Source organism: Uloborus diversus, chromosome 5 (assembly GCF_026930045.1).
Source record: "Uloborus diversus isolate 005 chromosome 5, Udiv.v.3.1, whole genome shotgun sequence".
NCBI lineage: Eukaryota > Metazoa > Arthropoda > Arachnida > Araneae > Uloboridae > Uloborus > Uloborus diversus.
In genome coordinates, this window is record NC_072735.1 from 50,917,390 (window position 1) to 50,931,058 (window position 13,669).

The 13,669-nt window shown below is 29.9% G+C and overlaps 1 protein-coding gene across 1 annotated transcript in view; it reads right to left on the reverse strand.

Annotated features, from left to right (window-relative positions):
• LOC129222917 (cell adhesion molecule Dscam2-like) overlaps positions 1-13,669 on the reverse strand; it is a 564,289-nt gene that overhangs the window by 194,749 nt on the left and 355,871 nt on the right. The window contains 3 exon segments of the mRNA XM_054857478.1: positions 555-653; positions 3,609-3,849; positions 10,970-11,040. Coding sequence (XP_054713453.1) covers positions 555-653; positions 3,609-3,849; positions 10,970-11,040 — 411 coding nt within the window.

Here is a 13,669-nt window from a genome sequence, read left to right on the forward strand (position 1 = left end):
CAAGTGCACTTTTGTATATGAACGAACTTTCTTCGAATATTAAAATTTGAAAGCTTAAGCTTTAGCAATAGTAAAATCATGAACATTTTGGATTATACCGCAGCTTTTTATGCATCATAATAAAACAGAATTTGTGGTAAAAAAATTCTTATCTCAAAAATGTACTTAAAACAAAAAATTAAAAATATCATTACCTATAATTTGAAATATTGTTATACATTTGTATTTCAGAACATTTTAGTAAACACTGCAAGACTATTTTTTTCCCAGCTGATTTTTATTTTTTCAAAAGTACCGTTGTGATAGTAATTTCCTTATCATGCCTTGAAAATATGACGAAGAAATGTAAGATCTTTTTTTCAAGTAGTCCGGGAGATAGATATATATATATATAGGCAGATAGATAATTATAGATACATGGATATATAGAGAGATAGGTAGGCATAGATATAGTTATACAGATAGTAGATAAACGAGAGAAAAAAGTAAATTAAAAAGAAAGCCTTTTTAAATTGGGAAAGAAAAAAAATAAACATTTTGCAGCAGGTTCATACCTTTGATGTAATTATTTTCATTAGCTGAAGAGTCCCAAGCAAGAACTACCGCTGCAGACGTTGAAGATATAATTTTTAGTATAGGTGGAGAAGGTGGATCTGTAAGTGCATAACACACAAAACTTATTTTATATGACAACATTTAAAATGGAAAATTTGAACTTTAGTAAGAGAAATAGAAGTGAATAAGAGTTCCAAAACACAAACTTAAGAGGTTGTAATGGATTCAACTTCGATTTTAAACATATACGAAAAAAGTATTTGCACATTAGTGGGATAATTACAAGAGGATAAAACGAACATTTTTTATAGTGAGAAGAAATATTTAAAAAAAAAAAAAATACTTTGGTAAAGTTTTCATCATGAAGAAAATTCTTGGTGTCATAAAAATAACTTTCTTTTAAAGGCAAAGTATGTGATATACATTAACGATTTCTTGCACAATGACTCATGGTCAATTGCCTCCAGGAATTTCTTAAAAATTTTTGAACAAGAAAAAGATTCTGTAAAGTCAATTTAATGTGCCTAAACAAACAACGTTTTTACAAACCAGACTGATTTTGTAACTTATAAATAGTAAAAAATCATCCTCATCAAAAATAGCCAGTTTTCGATGCGATGTTGTTCAAAGTTGTCACCATCAATTTTTTGCAGCATTAAGACGAATAACTTTCTTTCCTATCATAATACGCTTTTTCTTATAGTGGTGTTGGTTGAGATATGAGTGGAAAAATGAGTTTGAGTGAACCAAAATTTAGTGCTGACTCATGACTCATAAATCATGAGAACAAATGATATGAACAAATGATGACGCGCCTTCAAAACAATGTTCATTAGGGTGGGCCGAAAAAAAAGGATATTTTCTTAAAGTAACTTCTATAAATAAAAAAATAAAGTTGTGTATTGCCATCCTAAGTATGGAAAAAATAATTTAAAAAATATTAATATTTATGTGTTCAGATCGTGCATTGGCAGCAAAGTTTGAAAAATAATCACTTTTTACTTTTTTTTTCAAATTTTTTTATAAAAATCAAAATGCTCAAAATTTTAATTCGAAAACCTTTTACATGCTTCCTTTTAATATTCTTATCATACATCTTTGAAAGTATTTACATTCCTTTACAATTTTTAGTTCGAACATTAGCCTCAAAGTTACCGTGAAATTAACCAAAAATCGATGTTTTTAGCTGATTTTGCACATTGCAGTATTTTTTCTTTTTTAATCCCAGTTATACTTTTTTTTACAATAAATGTGCACTATACATCTCTTTGCTAGAAATGTAAGTATATTTAATTGCATTAACAACCTAGAACCCACTTTAAGTAGGTGGCTGCATTTTGTGTTCCACCCTGCAATTCCCAAGACGACTACATGGGGTTGGTTTTGCGTTGTTAATAGGGAACAAAATATGATTACATTTCCAGCAAAGAGCTGTATACTGCACACTTATTGTAAAAAGCAAAATGTAACTGGGATCTAAAAGAAGAAATACTGCAATGTGCAAAATAAGTTTAAAATATCAATTTTTGATTTATTTCACATAAATTTGCGGCTTATGCAAGAACTAAATATTGCAGAGGAAGGAAAATATTTTGTAAGGTATATGAAAAGTCTTTTAAAAGGAAGCATGTAAGCGGTTTTTGAACAAAAATTTTGAGTATTTCGATTTTTATTAAAATATTTGAAAATTGACCATTTTTTACCTTTCTTTCAAACTTTGCTGCCAATGCGCGATCTGAAGACAAAATTATTATTTTTTTTATTATTTTTCCTATGTTTAGGATGTCAATAAACAACTGTTTTGTGCTATTAGAAGTTGCTTTTCGAAAATTATCTTTTTGCGGCCCATCCTAGTGTTCATACTTGGGGAAAAATTTAACCTGGTAGCAATGTGAAGGCAACTGGGATCGTAATCACTACATCACGACGTTTCCAGGTTAGGTTTAACCCAACTATAGTTGAGAACCATTCGAAAATTATAGATTTGTTAACACAAAATTTAAAATGAAGCAAATAGAGACTAAAAAAACCAATGACAAATGTGAAGAAATTGAAGCTGAACAACCTTCAACGACTTTTTATGTGTGCAGAAATCCTTTTTTTTTAAACCCATGGTTGCAAATGATGATGCATTTCAGGCATGAGTATTCCTCAAAAACAACAAGACACTTCAGGGTAATGTAACCAACTTTTTAAGTACTGCACAGAACTAATAAAAAATAATCGAATAAAGAAAGCATGTATGAATTGTTACGATTTTTTCCACGAATTTGTTTATTACGAACACTCGGTTGTAATGACAAAATAACACGGTCCTTTTGAGCTTGCTATAAGCGAGTTAAACAGTATTTAAATATCTGAATACATAAGTTACCGTTAAAGTGTAAAATGCAGTTATTTTATAGAATACCTAGTTATTCCATGAAATAACTGATAGTGTACGTTAAAGTATATAATATGTTATTATTTTGACACTTTAACTAGTTTTTCTATAAAATAACTTGGGATTCTATAAATTAACTGATGAGAGACAGTTAAAGTGTAAAATAAACAATTTACCTAAAATGAAATAACTATATAGGAATTCTACAAATAAACTAATGATAGACAATTAAAATGAAAAGAAGCAATTTATCTAATTTATGCAGCGTATAAATGGTATTTATGGAAATACACCATAAAATCATTTGTTACAACGAGGATTACTAAAATGATACTTGGAATTACAAAGAACATTATTTTTAAAACAAAAATATTTTTTGCTGACACACTTGATTTTACACGAACATTTTTAGGGGTGGAAGTTAAATGTATTTGTCGTGCAAGATATATAATATAGATTGCTTTACACTTTAACGGGCTGCAGATCGTTATTCTATGAAATAACTAATTAAACTATGAAATACAAGAGAGTTTTACGCTTTAATGGACACGATCAGTTATTCCATGAAATAACTAGGTATTCTATAAAATAACGGATTTCATACTTTAATGGTAACATATATACTTCTACTACTGCAAATATACCATACGCATATATAAAAATAACCAACCATTCTCGTGTGTTTTCACATAGGTATCTTTGGAAGGAGGCCCAGCGCCTTTGTTATTGAATGCCTGAACCGTAATGCTGTATTCCGTTGCTCTTCGAAGGTTTGTTATTGTACACTCCATTGTCGAATCGAATTCGCTCTCTTCTATGGTTTTATAGATAAAATGCTCTTGGGAGTTTCGAACTTTATGACCCACGTAATATCCTCGTATCTTTCCGTTAATGCTTGTCTGGGGTGGTGGCTAAAAATAAATAAGAAACACATTTTCTTCACTGTGTACATCACATGAAAATACATTCGAACCAACTACTAAGCTGCACTTAAATATTGTAAACCAGTTTATAAAAAACTCATTTATAAAAAATAATATGTTTTTTTTTATTGAATTAAGACTTTTTTAGTTTTGAAAGTTCATCTTCAAGTTGGTGATGGTGCAGTTGTGAAAATAACATGAGGATCAGATGCGAACAGTTTCCATATGCCTATAGTCATTATTAATGTTATTGTACGATACTCTAAGTTTTAAAATTAAAAAAAAAAGTTCGAATCCAATTGTAGTTGTTTTACTATAACCAAGCGATAAATTTATTGCTGGTTTTAGAAGTGAAAAACATTACACTTAATAGTTGGGCAACAATTTAGTGTTAAACAGCAGTTCAAGAAAGAGCAAAATATTTTGGTTTAGTTAAACATTTAAGTTTAAAACCATTGTAAAATGCTTCATAATACTAGTGTGTTTAAAGTTTAAGAGCAATAGCTATATAATAAAAATCACCATTGTAAAATAAAATGATTTAGCGTGTGTGCTGTGCAATTTTTTTTCGTTTTCTCCGTTATCATCTAATATGCAATAAAACTTTGACAAAGATTATGGTTATAGATTTGGGGATAAAGTTTCCTTATTGTAGAATTACTGCACAATTTAAATTGATATTGTATAGGTTTTAAATCCTTCCATGTAAATGTTATATTTCCAGGGAAAGAAAGGTAAGCGCAGAATCTGCGTGAATGATTTTTCTAGATATTTTATGAAACTTCGTTTGGATTTCCGTTATAAAAATATTGAAACATTCGACTTTTATGTTTTTTTCGTGCTTTATTTTCAGCCGCGCTCAAATAAGCTAGCTTGTACAATAAAGCTAAAGTACAATAGATGAAAAAAAAAAAAAAAAAAAAACACTGCTGCGCTTCACCTTTCCACGACAGCGTATGTGTTTAAGTTTCATAATAAAATGTTTTTTGTTGAAATATAATACTTTTGTTGTATTTACATCCGTGTTCATATGTGTTGCAGTATTGTTCACAGGTGTCTCCTTACACGGGAAGATATGAACAATTGAAGACTACTTATTAAGTGCCAAAAGGTAAAGATATATATATTTGACGCAACTTGACGCGAACCAAAGACTATTTAAGCTATTGATTCTTTTTGAAAAATAAAGAAATAGAAAAAAAAATCACCTACCCTCTTTCACCTACATTAATTTAATATGAAATTTGGAAATCATTTTATGCGCCTATTTTATACATACATATTAGGTATACTTATGCATGTTTCAAAAGAAATCCATCAAACTTGAAGAACAAACCCAAACAAATCAATTTTGAATAGGTTACAAGGATAGCATGCGTTAATATGGCAAGGAAGTGAAGCAGCGTAAATAAAAGGCAAAAAGTTGAAAGATATTTTCAAGGATGAAACTGAAAAAAAGCTGACGAAATTCTGTGCACCACACTATTTATTCTGAATCACACACTTTATTTTGCATATTATTAATTTCTGGGAAACCAAGACATCTTACAATATAAAACCTTACTGCATGAACCTACAGAGTCATAAGCAATAAATAAGACGGGGTTATACAAGGTGGTACCAAAAAATGGGAACTTTTCAACAATCCAATAAAATCAAGAGTGATGAAAAAACCGCATTTCATTCACAGTAAATGAAACCTCAAAACTTACACTTAAAAAACATTCATGGAGTTCATTATTAGAATTAAAAAAAACTTTCTTTTTTCATGGTACCTTCCCGCACGAATACATTGTTAAAATCTGCAGTTGATGTTGAGATTTCTCATTGACCGCTGCAACAACTCTTCTGAGATGCTATAAGTTTCGTTCTTAATTATCGGTTTTAAAAACCAAGAACTTAAGATGCGTTAAAAGAGAACTCCGGATGAAATTAACAGTATCCCAATTGAGATGTTGCAGCAATCAATGAGGAAACTCAACATCAGCAGCAGAGTTCAAAAATACATACTTGTAGGAGAAGTTATCTAAAGGACGTAACATTCTAAAATGATAAATCCCCTTAATGTTTCTTAAATTCTAAGGTTTCAATTACCATGAATAAAATGCTTTTCTTGCTTTAAACTTTCTTTGATTAAATTGCCACGTATTTCCCGTTTTTTGTATCACCATGTGAGTTAGATTTATCATATAGCTACTAAAATCGTAACCATTAACATATCCTACGTACATACAGTGCATTTCCGAAATAATTCATCCTTATATATATAATAGCGAATTCACTGATTGAGTACAGCTGACGTCATCAATAATTAAAATTACGTCACGGCATGATAATTTGAAAATATTTTTTGATAACGATTGACATGCAGGAAAGTGCTTTTTTTTTGACAAAGTTGAACTGGATCCGGCAACTTTACTGTTTTATTGGTAAGACTCATTTTAGGTGAATGAAGAAACGAAAAAGTGGTCAAGAATTAACGCTATCTACTGGCGTTTAGCAATCATCCACTGAAGTTGGGGTTAACATTTCAACCATCAAAAAATCCCCGTAGAGGCAATTTCTTCGTTCAAATGTAGAAGAAATTTTCACCCGCCATACCTTGACAGGCAATTTTCTAGTTTTAAAATAAACCCATATCCACCTGAAAGGTTTTGGTAAAACCGAACCCTCTCTCTTTACAGGGTATCCCCGAATGCTAAAAGGTACAAACTTAGAGGGGAAGTGGACATCATGATGACAAATAGAAATAAATTAAGGACATATGGTCGCAAATACAACGTGCAGAATGCACACGAAGCCAGAGATAAACTGATGTAAAACATGGAACAAATTTATTACACAAACACAATTTCATACATAATTTTAGTTCCCAAGAAGGATTTTAAAGCATCGATAAAGTTTATAGCCTGCAGCTGTAGTACGTAGGCCGCAATGACGGCGCAAGACTCGTCGAGCCATTTTCACAAGCTTTTATCGATTGCTGAGTTGTTGTGACGCTTGAGTTAACAGCCACATGACGACAGTTTTATCAACAGCTGAAAACCTAAAAGGTTGTGTGAAATCATTTTATTGTAATAAATTTATAACCTGTCTCACAACCATCATTTTTTGTCATTCTGTACTTAAAGTGCGTCAGTGACCATACTTTCCAAAATATATTTTGCCAGTTTATAGTTTTCTCTACCTTACCTCCAAGTTTGTACACGGCATTCTGGGACACCCTGTATAACAAGATGAATTAATTTACAATATTCCGAAAAATTTCTACGAGGAAAAGAAGTTAAATATTTTCAGGTTACACGAAATCAAAGCGAAATTATTGCTTATCCTGAAACGCATCAAAGGATATTAAAGGATCATTCGTAAGTAAAGTCTAAAAGCTAAATGAATTCATTAAAAACTTATCTGGATTGAAATTACGGTGTTTTGAAGAAATTACTTGGCTTTGAAAACGCTTCTACTAGCAAATGAAGAGAAAACTAAATCAATTGATTTGTTAATTAGTAATTACTATTAGGAACTAGAGCTTGAAACGGATTAACCTGAAGGAAAGAATAAATCTATACATTAGTCGAAAGGGTTTAAAAACCAATACGGAGGGAAACTAAAAAATAACTGAGCACTTAGCACTCAAATTAACCATTGAATCAGAATTAATTAACAAAGTAATAGCTTCTCTCCTGTGTCCTTTAAGGAAGGATTTGTACTAAATTTAGCATTAATAGCTTCATAAATAAACTGTCTAGCCTACAAAACGTAAGAACATCGATTTTATAACTCAAGCACTACATTTTCCCAAGCCTTGGTAATAACTGTATACCGCGCTGACCCATTTTTTTTAAAATGTAATGATTGTTTGAAATGAAATCAGCAGTTTAATGAAGTAAGATGTGTAAGAAGCTTTTTTTTTTTTCAGTTTGAAGTATCGTATTAAAGTAAATTTTGTACTTTTTTTAATATTAAAATATATTAAGTATTTAGCCGAACTGTCAAACTCAAAAATTGTCCCAACATCATTAAAAAAAGTTTGTGCGTTTTAAAACAACATATTCTTTCCATTAAGGAAATTATTCTCCCAACATTATTTTATATTTTGAAAACTGAATCTTCCCGTTATGTGGTTTAAAGCCAATTAGAGGTAAAGCTACGCTTTTCTCCAGAAATTATTCATATTTTAGACTAAAAGTTTTAGCTTTCTAGAATCATGAACGCTCAAGCGTTAATTTGTTTTAATTACATTTGAACAGTATTTCACATAAATATAATCTGCTATTAAAAAAACTTCTGTAAATAATCTTAAAAAAATGACTTTGTTAACTACAGCTCACAGAACAGCATTCGATGGCAAGGTAGAAAGATTGAACCAAACAATTTTTAATCGTTTAAAGTGTAAAGTGAATGAAACTTCTAAAAACATTCTCTGGCCGAAATCACTGTAACAGATGACCAAAGAGTACAACTTTACTCCATGCTCTGTAAACAAATTATTGCTCCTTTTAAAAAACTAATGACTGAAGGCATATATCCTTTGATCTAAAAATAAATAAAATTGGCAGTTGCAAGAACTGAAGAATACCACGTAAGAATTAAAATACGATACCATTCAATATTTCTAAAAAAACTTTTAATACAAATACATTGCTGTATATTAAGATTTAGAATATCCTAATATTCGAAAACTGGCTCAACCATTCAGTAGACAATATGAAATTCTTTAAAAAAAATAGACGTTAATTATGATATCAAAAAATCAAATGCTTATACCAGAAAAAAACACACACACACACACAAATAGCATACATATCGAAGCAGAGAAAGTATTATGCACCAAATGATTTCAAAATTTGAGCCATAAGAAAATGTATGTAGAGTGTCTATTGAATTATGTAACGAATTTCGAGAAATTATTGAATAACAGCATCATTTTTCCTTGTACTTTAATGTTGTTAAAATTATTTTGTTTGCATTAGTAATTAATAAGTGTATTTGTACCCTGTATAATGTCATAGCATTTTATACACATAGAAGCAGGGTTGGCCGGATTGGACCCAATTGGGTTGGACCCAATGGTTTTTTTTGAAAAAACCCAGTTAAAAAAACCCATTATTTAGCCCACTTTTGGGTTTTTTTAAATTTTTTGAGAAGTTTTTTAAAAAAGTAATTAATTTAAATACTTTTACAATTTAAACTTCTATTTTATTTGTTCTTCATCACAGACAATGGACATAAAAAATGAATTTTGAACTTTAATAGTATTTCTTAACTCTTAAAGGCATTAAATATACTTCAAAGATTTAAAAAATATATATTTAACTTTTATCTTTAACTGGTCAATAAATAACTCAAATTATATTGACTAAGTCCTGTCACGTCTGGTTTCCTCAATATTTGTAAATTGTACAGAGGAAACTACTCTAGCTAAAAGGCTTTCATGTGAATTATTTTCTGCAGCCCGACACGTCACAAATTTCGAATTAACAAGTTGTATTTTTTTTTTTAGAAATTAACAGGTTTTGCAAATGGTCGGACAGAAAACAGAATAGGATGTACAGTATTTTCATTATCTTACAAAAAAGTTTCATATTTCGTAATCTGTACACAGAAATAGAAAAACAGGCAACATAAAATTCAAAGAAATGTCTTGATTAAGCTGGAATTCAGTAAATAGGGATTTAAACTACTTGAGGTTCTACAGTAGTTTTGCATAAAAAAATGAAATACAATAAAGTAAAATGCAAAAAAAAAAAAAAAAAGTAGTAATTAAAAACGAACAATAGATTTTATCACTCAAGAAGTAATTTTGCCTTAACTGTTGGTAATCATGGAAACTAAAAAATCTCAAAGTTCACCATTCTTGGGTTTCGTCGTCTTTCATACTCTTCTTCAGAAAACGCTGAATTTTTACTAGTTTTCCAGTTTTTTTTACCCCAAGACAATTCTTGTGCTTTGTTCATATACTTACGCTAAAATATGCTATAAGTACCCTACATTTTCCCTAAAAAAAGACAAAAAAACCCACATTTCTTTTAAAAACCCAGCTTTAGTTGGGTATTTTTGGAGTTTATTTAAAAAAACCCAAAAAACCCTGGGTCCATGGGCTTTTTTAAAAAAACCCGGGTTTTTGCCAACCCTGCATAGAAGGAAAAACATATACTTCCGTCTCCAATATTTTTTTCATAGAGTCATACTTTTTGCGAGGGGTAATATGAAAAATACGTTACTAGACCTTTTGCATAGTAATTATGTTCGCATATATGTCAGCGCATGGGAGTTATAAACATTATTTATTGCACTTAAACATTCCTTATACCATATATGGTAATATTCTAAGGGTCAGATACGGTTTCCCTGAAAATATCTACCACACAGTCATTTTTCCCTCTTGACTTAAGCCAGCCTCTGTCTGTAATAACCGATAAAGTTTCGTTAATAACAATACGTCCCTCCTATTAGGATCAAATGATCGAGGAATAATTATCGGTCAGCTTTTCATGATATTCCCTATATAAATACACTACTACTAAAAATAGTTATCTCCCTGAGTGGTGGATTATCACAGCACAGTACTTAAAAACGCAAAAATCATTAGTTGTAGTTAGAACTGACCGACGCGGGGCGCGGCGTTTCTTATATATATCTTTACCAATAATAAAGCTGAAAGTCTCTCTGTCTGGATATCTCTCTGTCCGGATCTCTCTCTCTCTGTGTCAGGATCTCTGCGTGTCTGTCAGTATCTCTGTGACGCGCATAGCGCCTAGACCGTTCGGCCGATTTTCATGAAATTTGGCACAAAATTAGTTTGTAGCATGGGGGTGTGCACCTCGAAGCGATTTTTCGAAAATTCGATTTTGTTCTTTTTCTATTCCAATTTTAAGAACATTTTCCCTAGCAAAATTACCAAGTTATCATAACGTGGAACCGTAACGTGGGCAAGCAAATTCGCGATAATTTCATCATACATTATTTGTAAATATACAGGCGAACAAAAAGACCTTTTAATTTTCTACTACGGGCAAAGCCGTGTGGGTGCACTAGTATATTATATAAACTTTAAGCTAGACATTTTTGAACATTAAAGGAAATAAAAAGACCGTTACCTACCTACCTTCCACATTACACGTAAGGAATGTGAATTTATAGCTATTGCTTCAACGCTTGTTGGTGGTTCCCCGGGGACTGTAAAAAGAGACCAAATTCAGACACATTCATTTAGATAAAGCTTCGAACTTATCTAAGAACTTGAAATGAGCAATAGAATTAAGGTATGATAAAATATTACGTAAAAATGCTGGTTAGAATTATAATAAAATGTAGGGGTGCGAAGATTAATCGGTGGTAATCGGTACCGCTTCAACGATTACTCATAATGGGTCATATTTGGCCAATTAATGGGTGGTGAAAATATATGAAAAATACTGTTTAATATTTTTTTATTATTATAAAGTATTATTTGAACAATGAACCTAGATAAACTAATTTATTAACAATAAATGACTGCAATTTTATCGCAATAAGTATAAAATGTAGCATAAAAGTGCCCTATATATATATATATATATATATATATATATATATATATATATATATATATATATATTATTATTATTATTATTATTATTATTATTATTATTATTTATTTACTGTAAAAACATTTGAATAGTCAGGACATAAACTACTCGTATTTCTAACTGGTTGATGTATATTTACTCTTACACCAAACAGACCTCCACAGAATTTTATTATTTCACTTATAATTTGATTTTTAAAAATTAATGTACTCGCTTTAGCTCCCCCCCCCCCTTTTTATATTTTTTCTGCTTTTTTAAACAAAAAGTGATGTTTGAAGTGAAAGTAGTTTTGTTAAATTAATATTTCTCTAGAGAATACATACTTGTAATTTAAATGCTTCTTCGTGTTTCATATGTAAATGCTTTTCTCTAAGCCCAATTTTTAGCTTGGTGATTTAAGATTACTTAATAACTCTCATAAATAATAAAACATTAAGTGGTTACTTATAACAAAAAAAAAAAAACTTTCTAATTTTTAAGAGTATTTTAAAAACAGGGACTATGGAATTTTCATGTCTAGTTAGCGTAATGTAACTGTATTAACAATAATATGAAAATTTTCTCACAAAAATTAAACGAAATTCAAAATATTACTGTAACATTATAAAAGTTGTGTTGAAATTAAAAAGATATATATTCCTCAAAAAGAGAAGAAAATTATCAAAACCCTTGCAGTTTCAAGAATTTTGTGGGTCGATAAAATTGACACACCACTGGAGCAGATTTTCACTACATTTCATTAAAAATAGTGATTAAACACATACAGATAAAAATGAAATGGACTGTCATGACGGAAAAAGGGGCAATTATTTCATGCTAGAATTATTTCTATAGAATCATTACTAAGAATTACTTTTGATTTCACACTATAATTAACTATCATTTTGTATTAAAAAAAGGAAATATACGTATATTTAAGTGCAAAATCTTTTTTTTTTCTTTTGAAAAAAAAAATCCACGCAAACACCTATTTTTTACTCTGTGCGCACTCTAAGTGTAATATGACGTCAACTTACCGTCCAATCTCCCTCTTTTGGAAAACAAAAGTAGTATTTATAACCACTAAAAAACCCCGTAGCTATATTGTTTCTAGATTGAATCATATTCCATACTGAAGGTACTATTCCTTTAGCAAACTGACATCTTCGATTTGTTCGTTTTACACATGTGCTATGTTCTATTCTACTAAAATTGTCCTGTGATTTCTTTTTATGTTATTTTTTACCTTACCATGCGCTGTATGTTGCAGGAAGGTTTCATAAAATGATACTTGTAACTTTTTGATTAATTGGCAATTTAGTAAATTTTTCTTGATTTATTAGAACTAGAGTATATTAAAATGCATCATTCTTTTTCTCAACCTTTAGTAAATGAAGTTTAGATCTTTTATTGCATAAAATCTTCTTTTAAATTGTAAAATATATAATAACTATTATAAACTGATTCTTTACATTCCATTAATTATTTTTATGATTTATTTAATCATGTTTCTTGAGGAAAACAAAATCAGAAACACATTTATTGAAATTTATTTCATAACAGTTCAAATTGGTATTCTCTTGACAGTCTTTCGCAAAATAAAATTAATGATCGAAATTTGCTCCTTGCAAGATAACAATAATGAAATTATGTTTTTAAAATAAAGATGATTTTCAGAAAAAGTTTGTCCCTTTAGGCACAATATCGTTGTTGTTTTCGTATGGAAATATGCTTAAATTAAATATTTGACAATTGCATTGTAATAGAATTTCACCTCTGAATTAAAATGAACAGCGTTCAAAGCATAAAAAGTTTCTTAAATACTATGCTAATAAAGAATTTCTTTCGTTGTTTGCTTACGCTTTGCAATGGCTGTTTGACAAAAGACTAATCGACAGAGCAATCGAAATATTTTGAATTCTTTCGATTGAAATATTTATTATAAGCACAATAGAACGAAACAAAGATCCTGAAAAATTAAAATAATGAGAATATGTAACGATTTTACACTTGATCTGAATCTAGGAACAAATAAAGGATTCTTTTGTTTCTCCTCCTTGTCGAATAATGAATAAAATTATTTTCATCTTTTTATCGTCTTTGTCTTTTATTCATAAAAGCATAAAAGATGTAACACTACATAATGAAGTATTGCATTTTGTGATTGAAATAAAATGAGCAAGTAACAAACTGTTATTTAAGACTCAACACCAATTACGCATATTGGTAATTTTAATCTACCTTTCCACTTTGTTCCT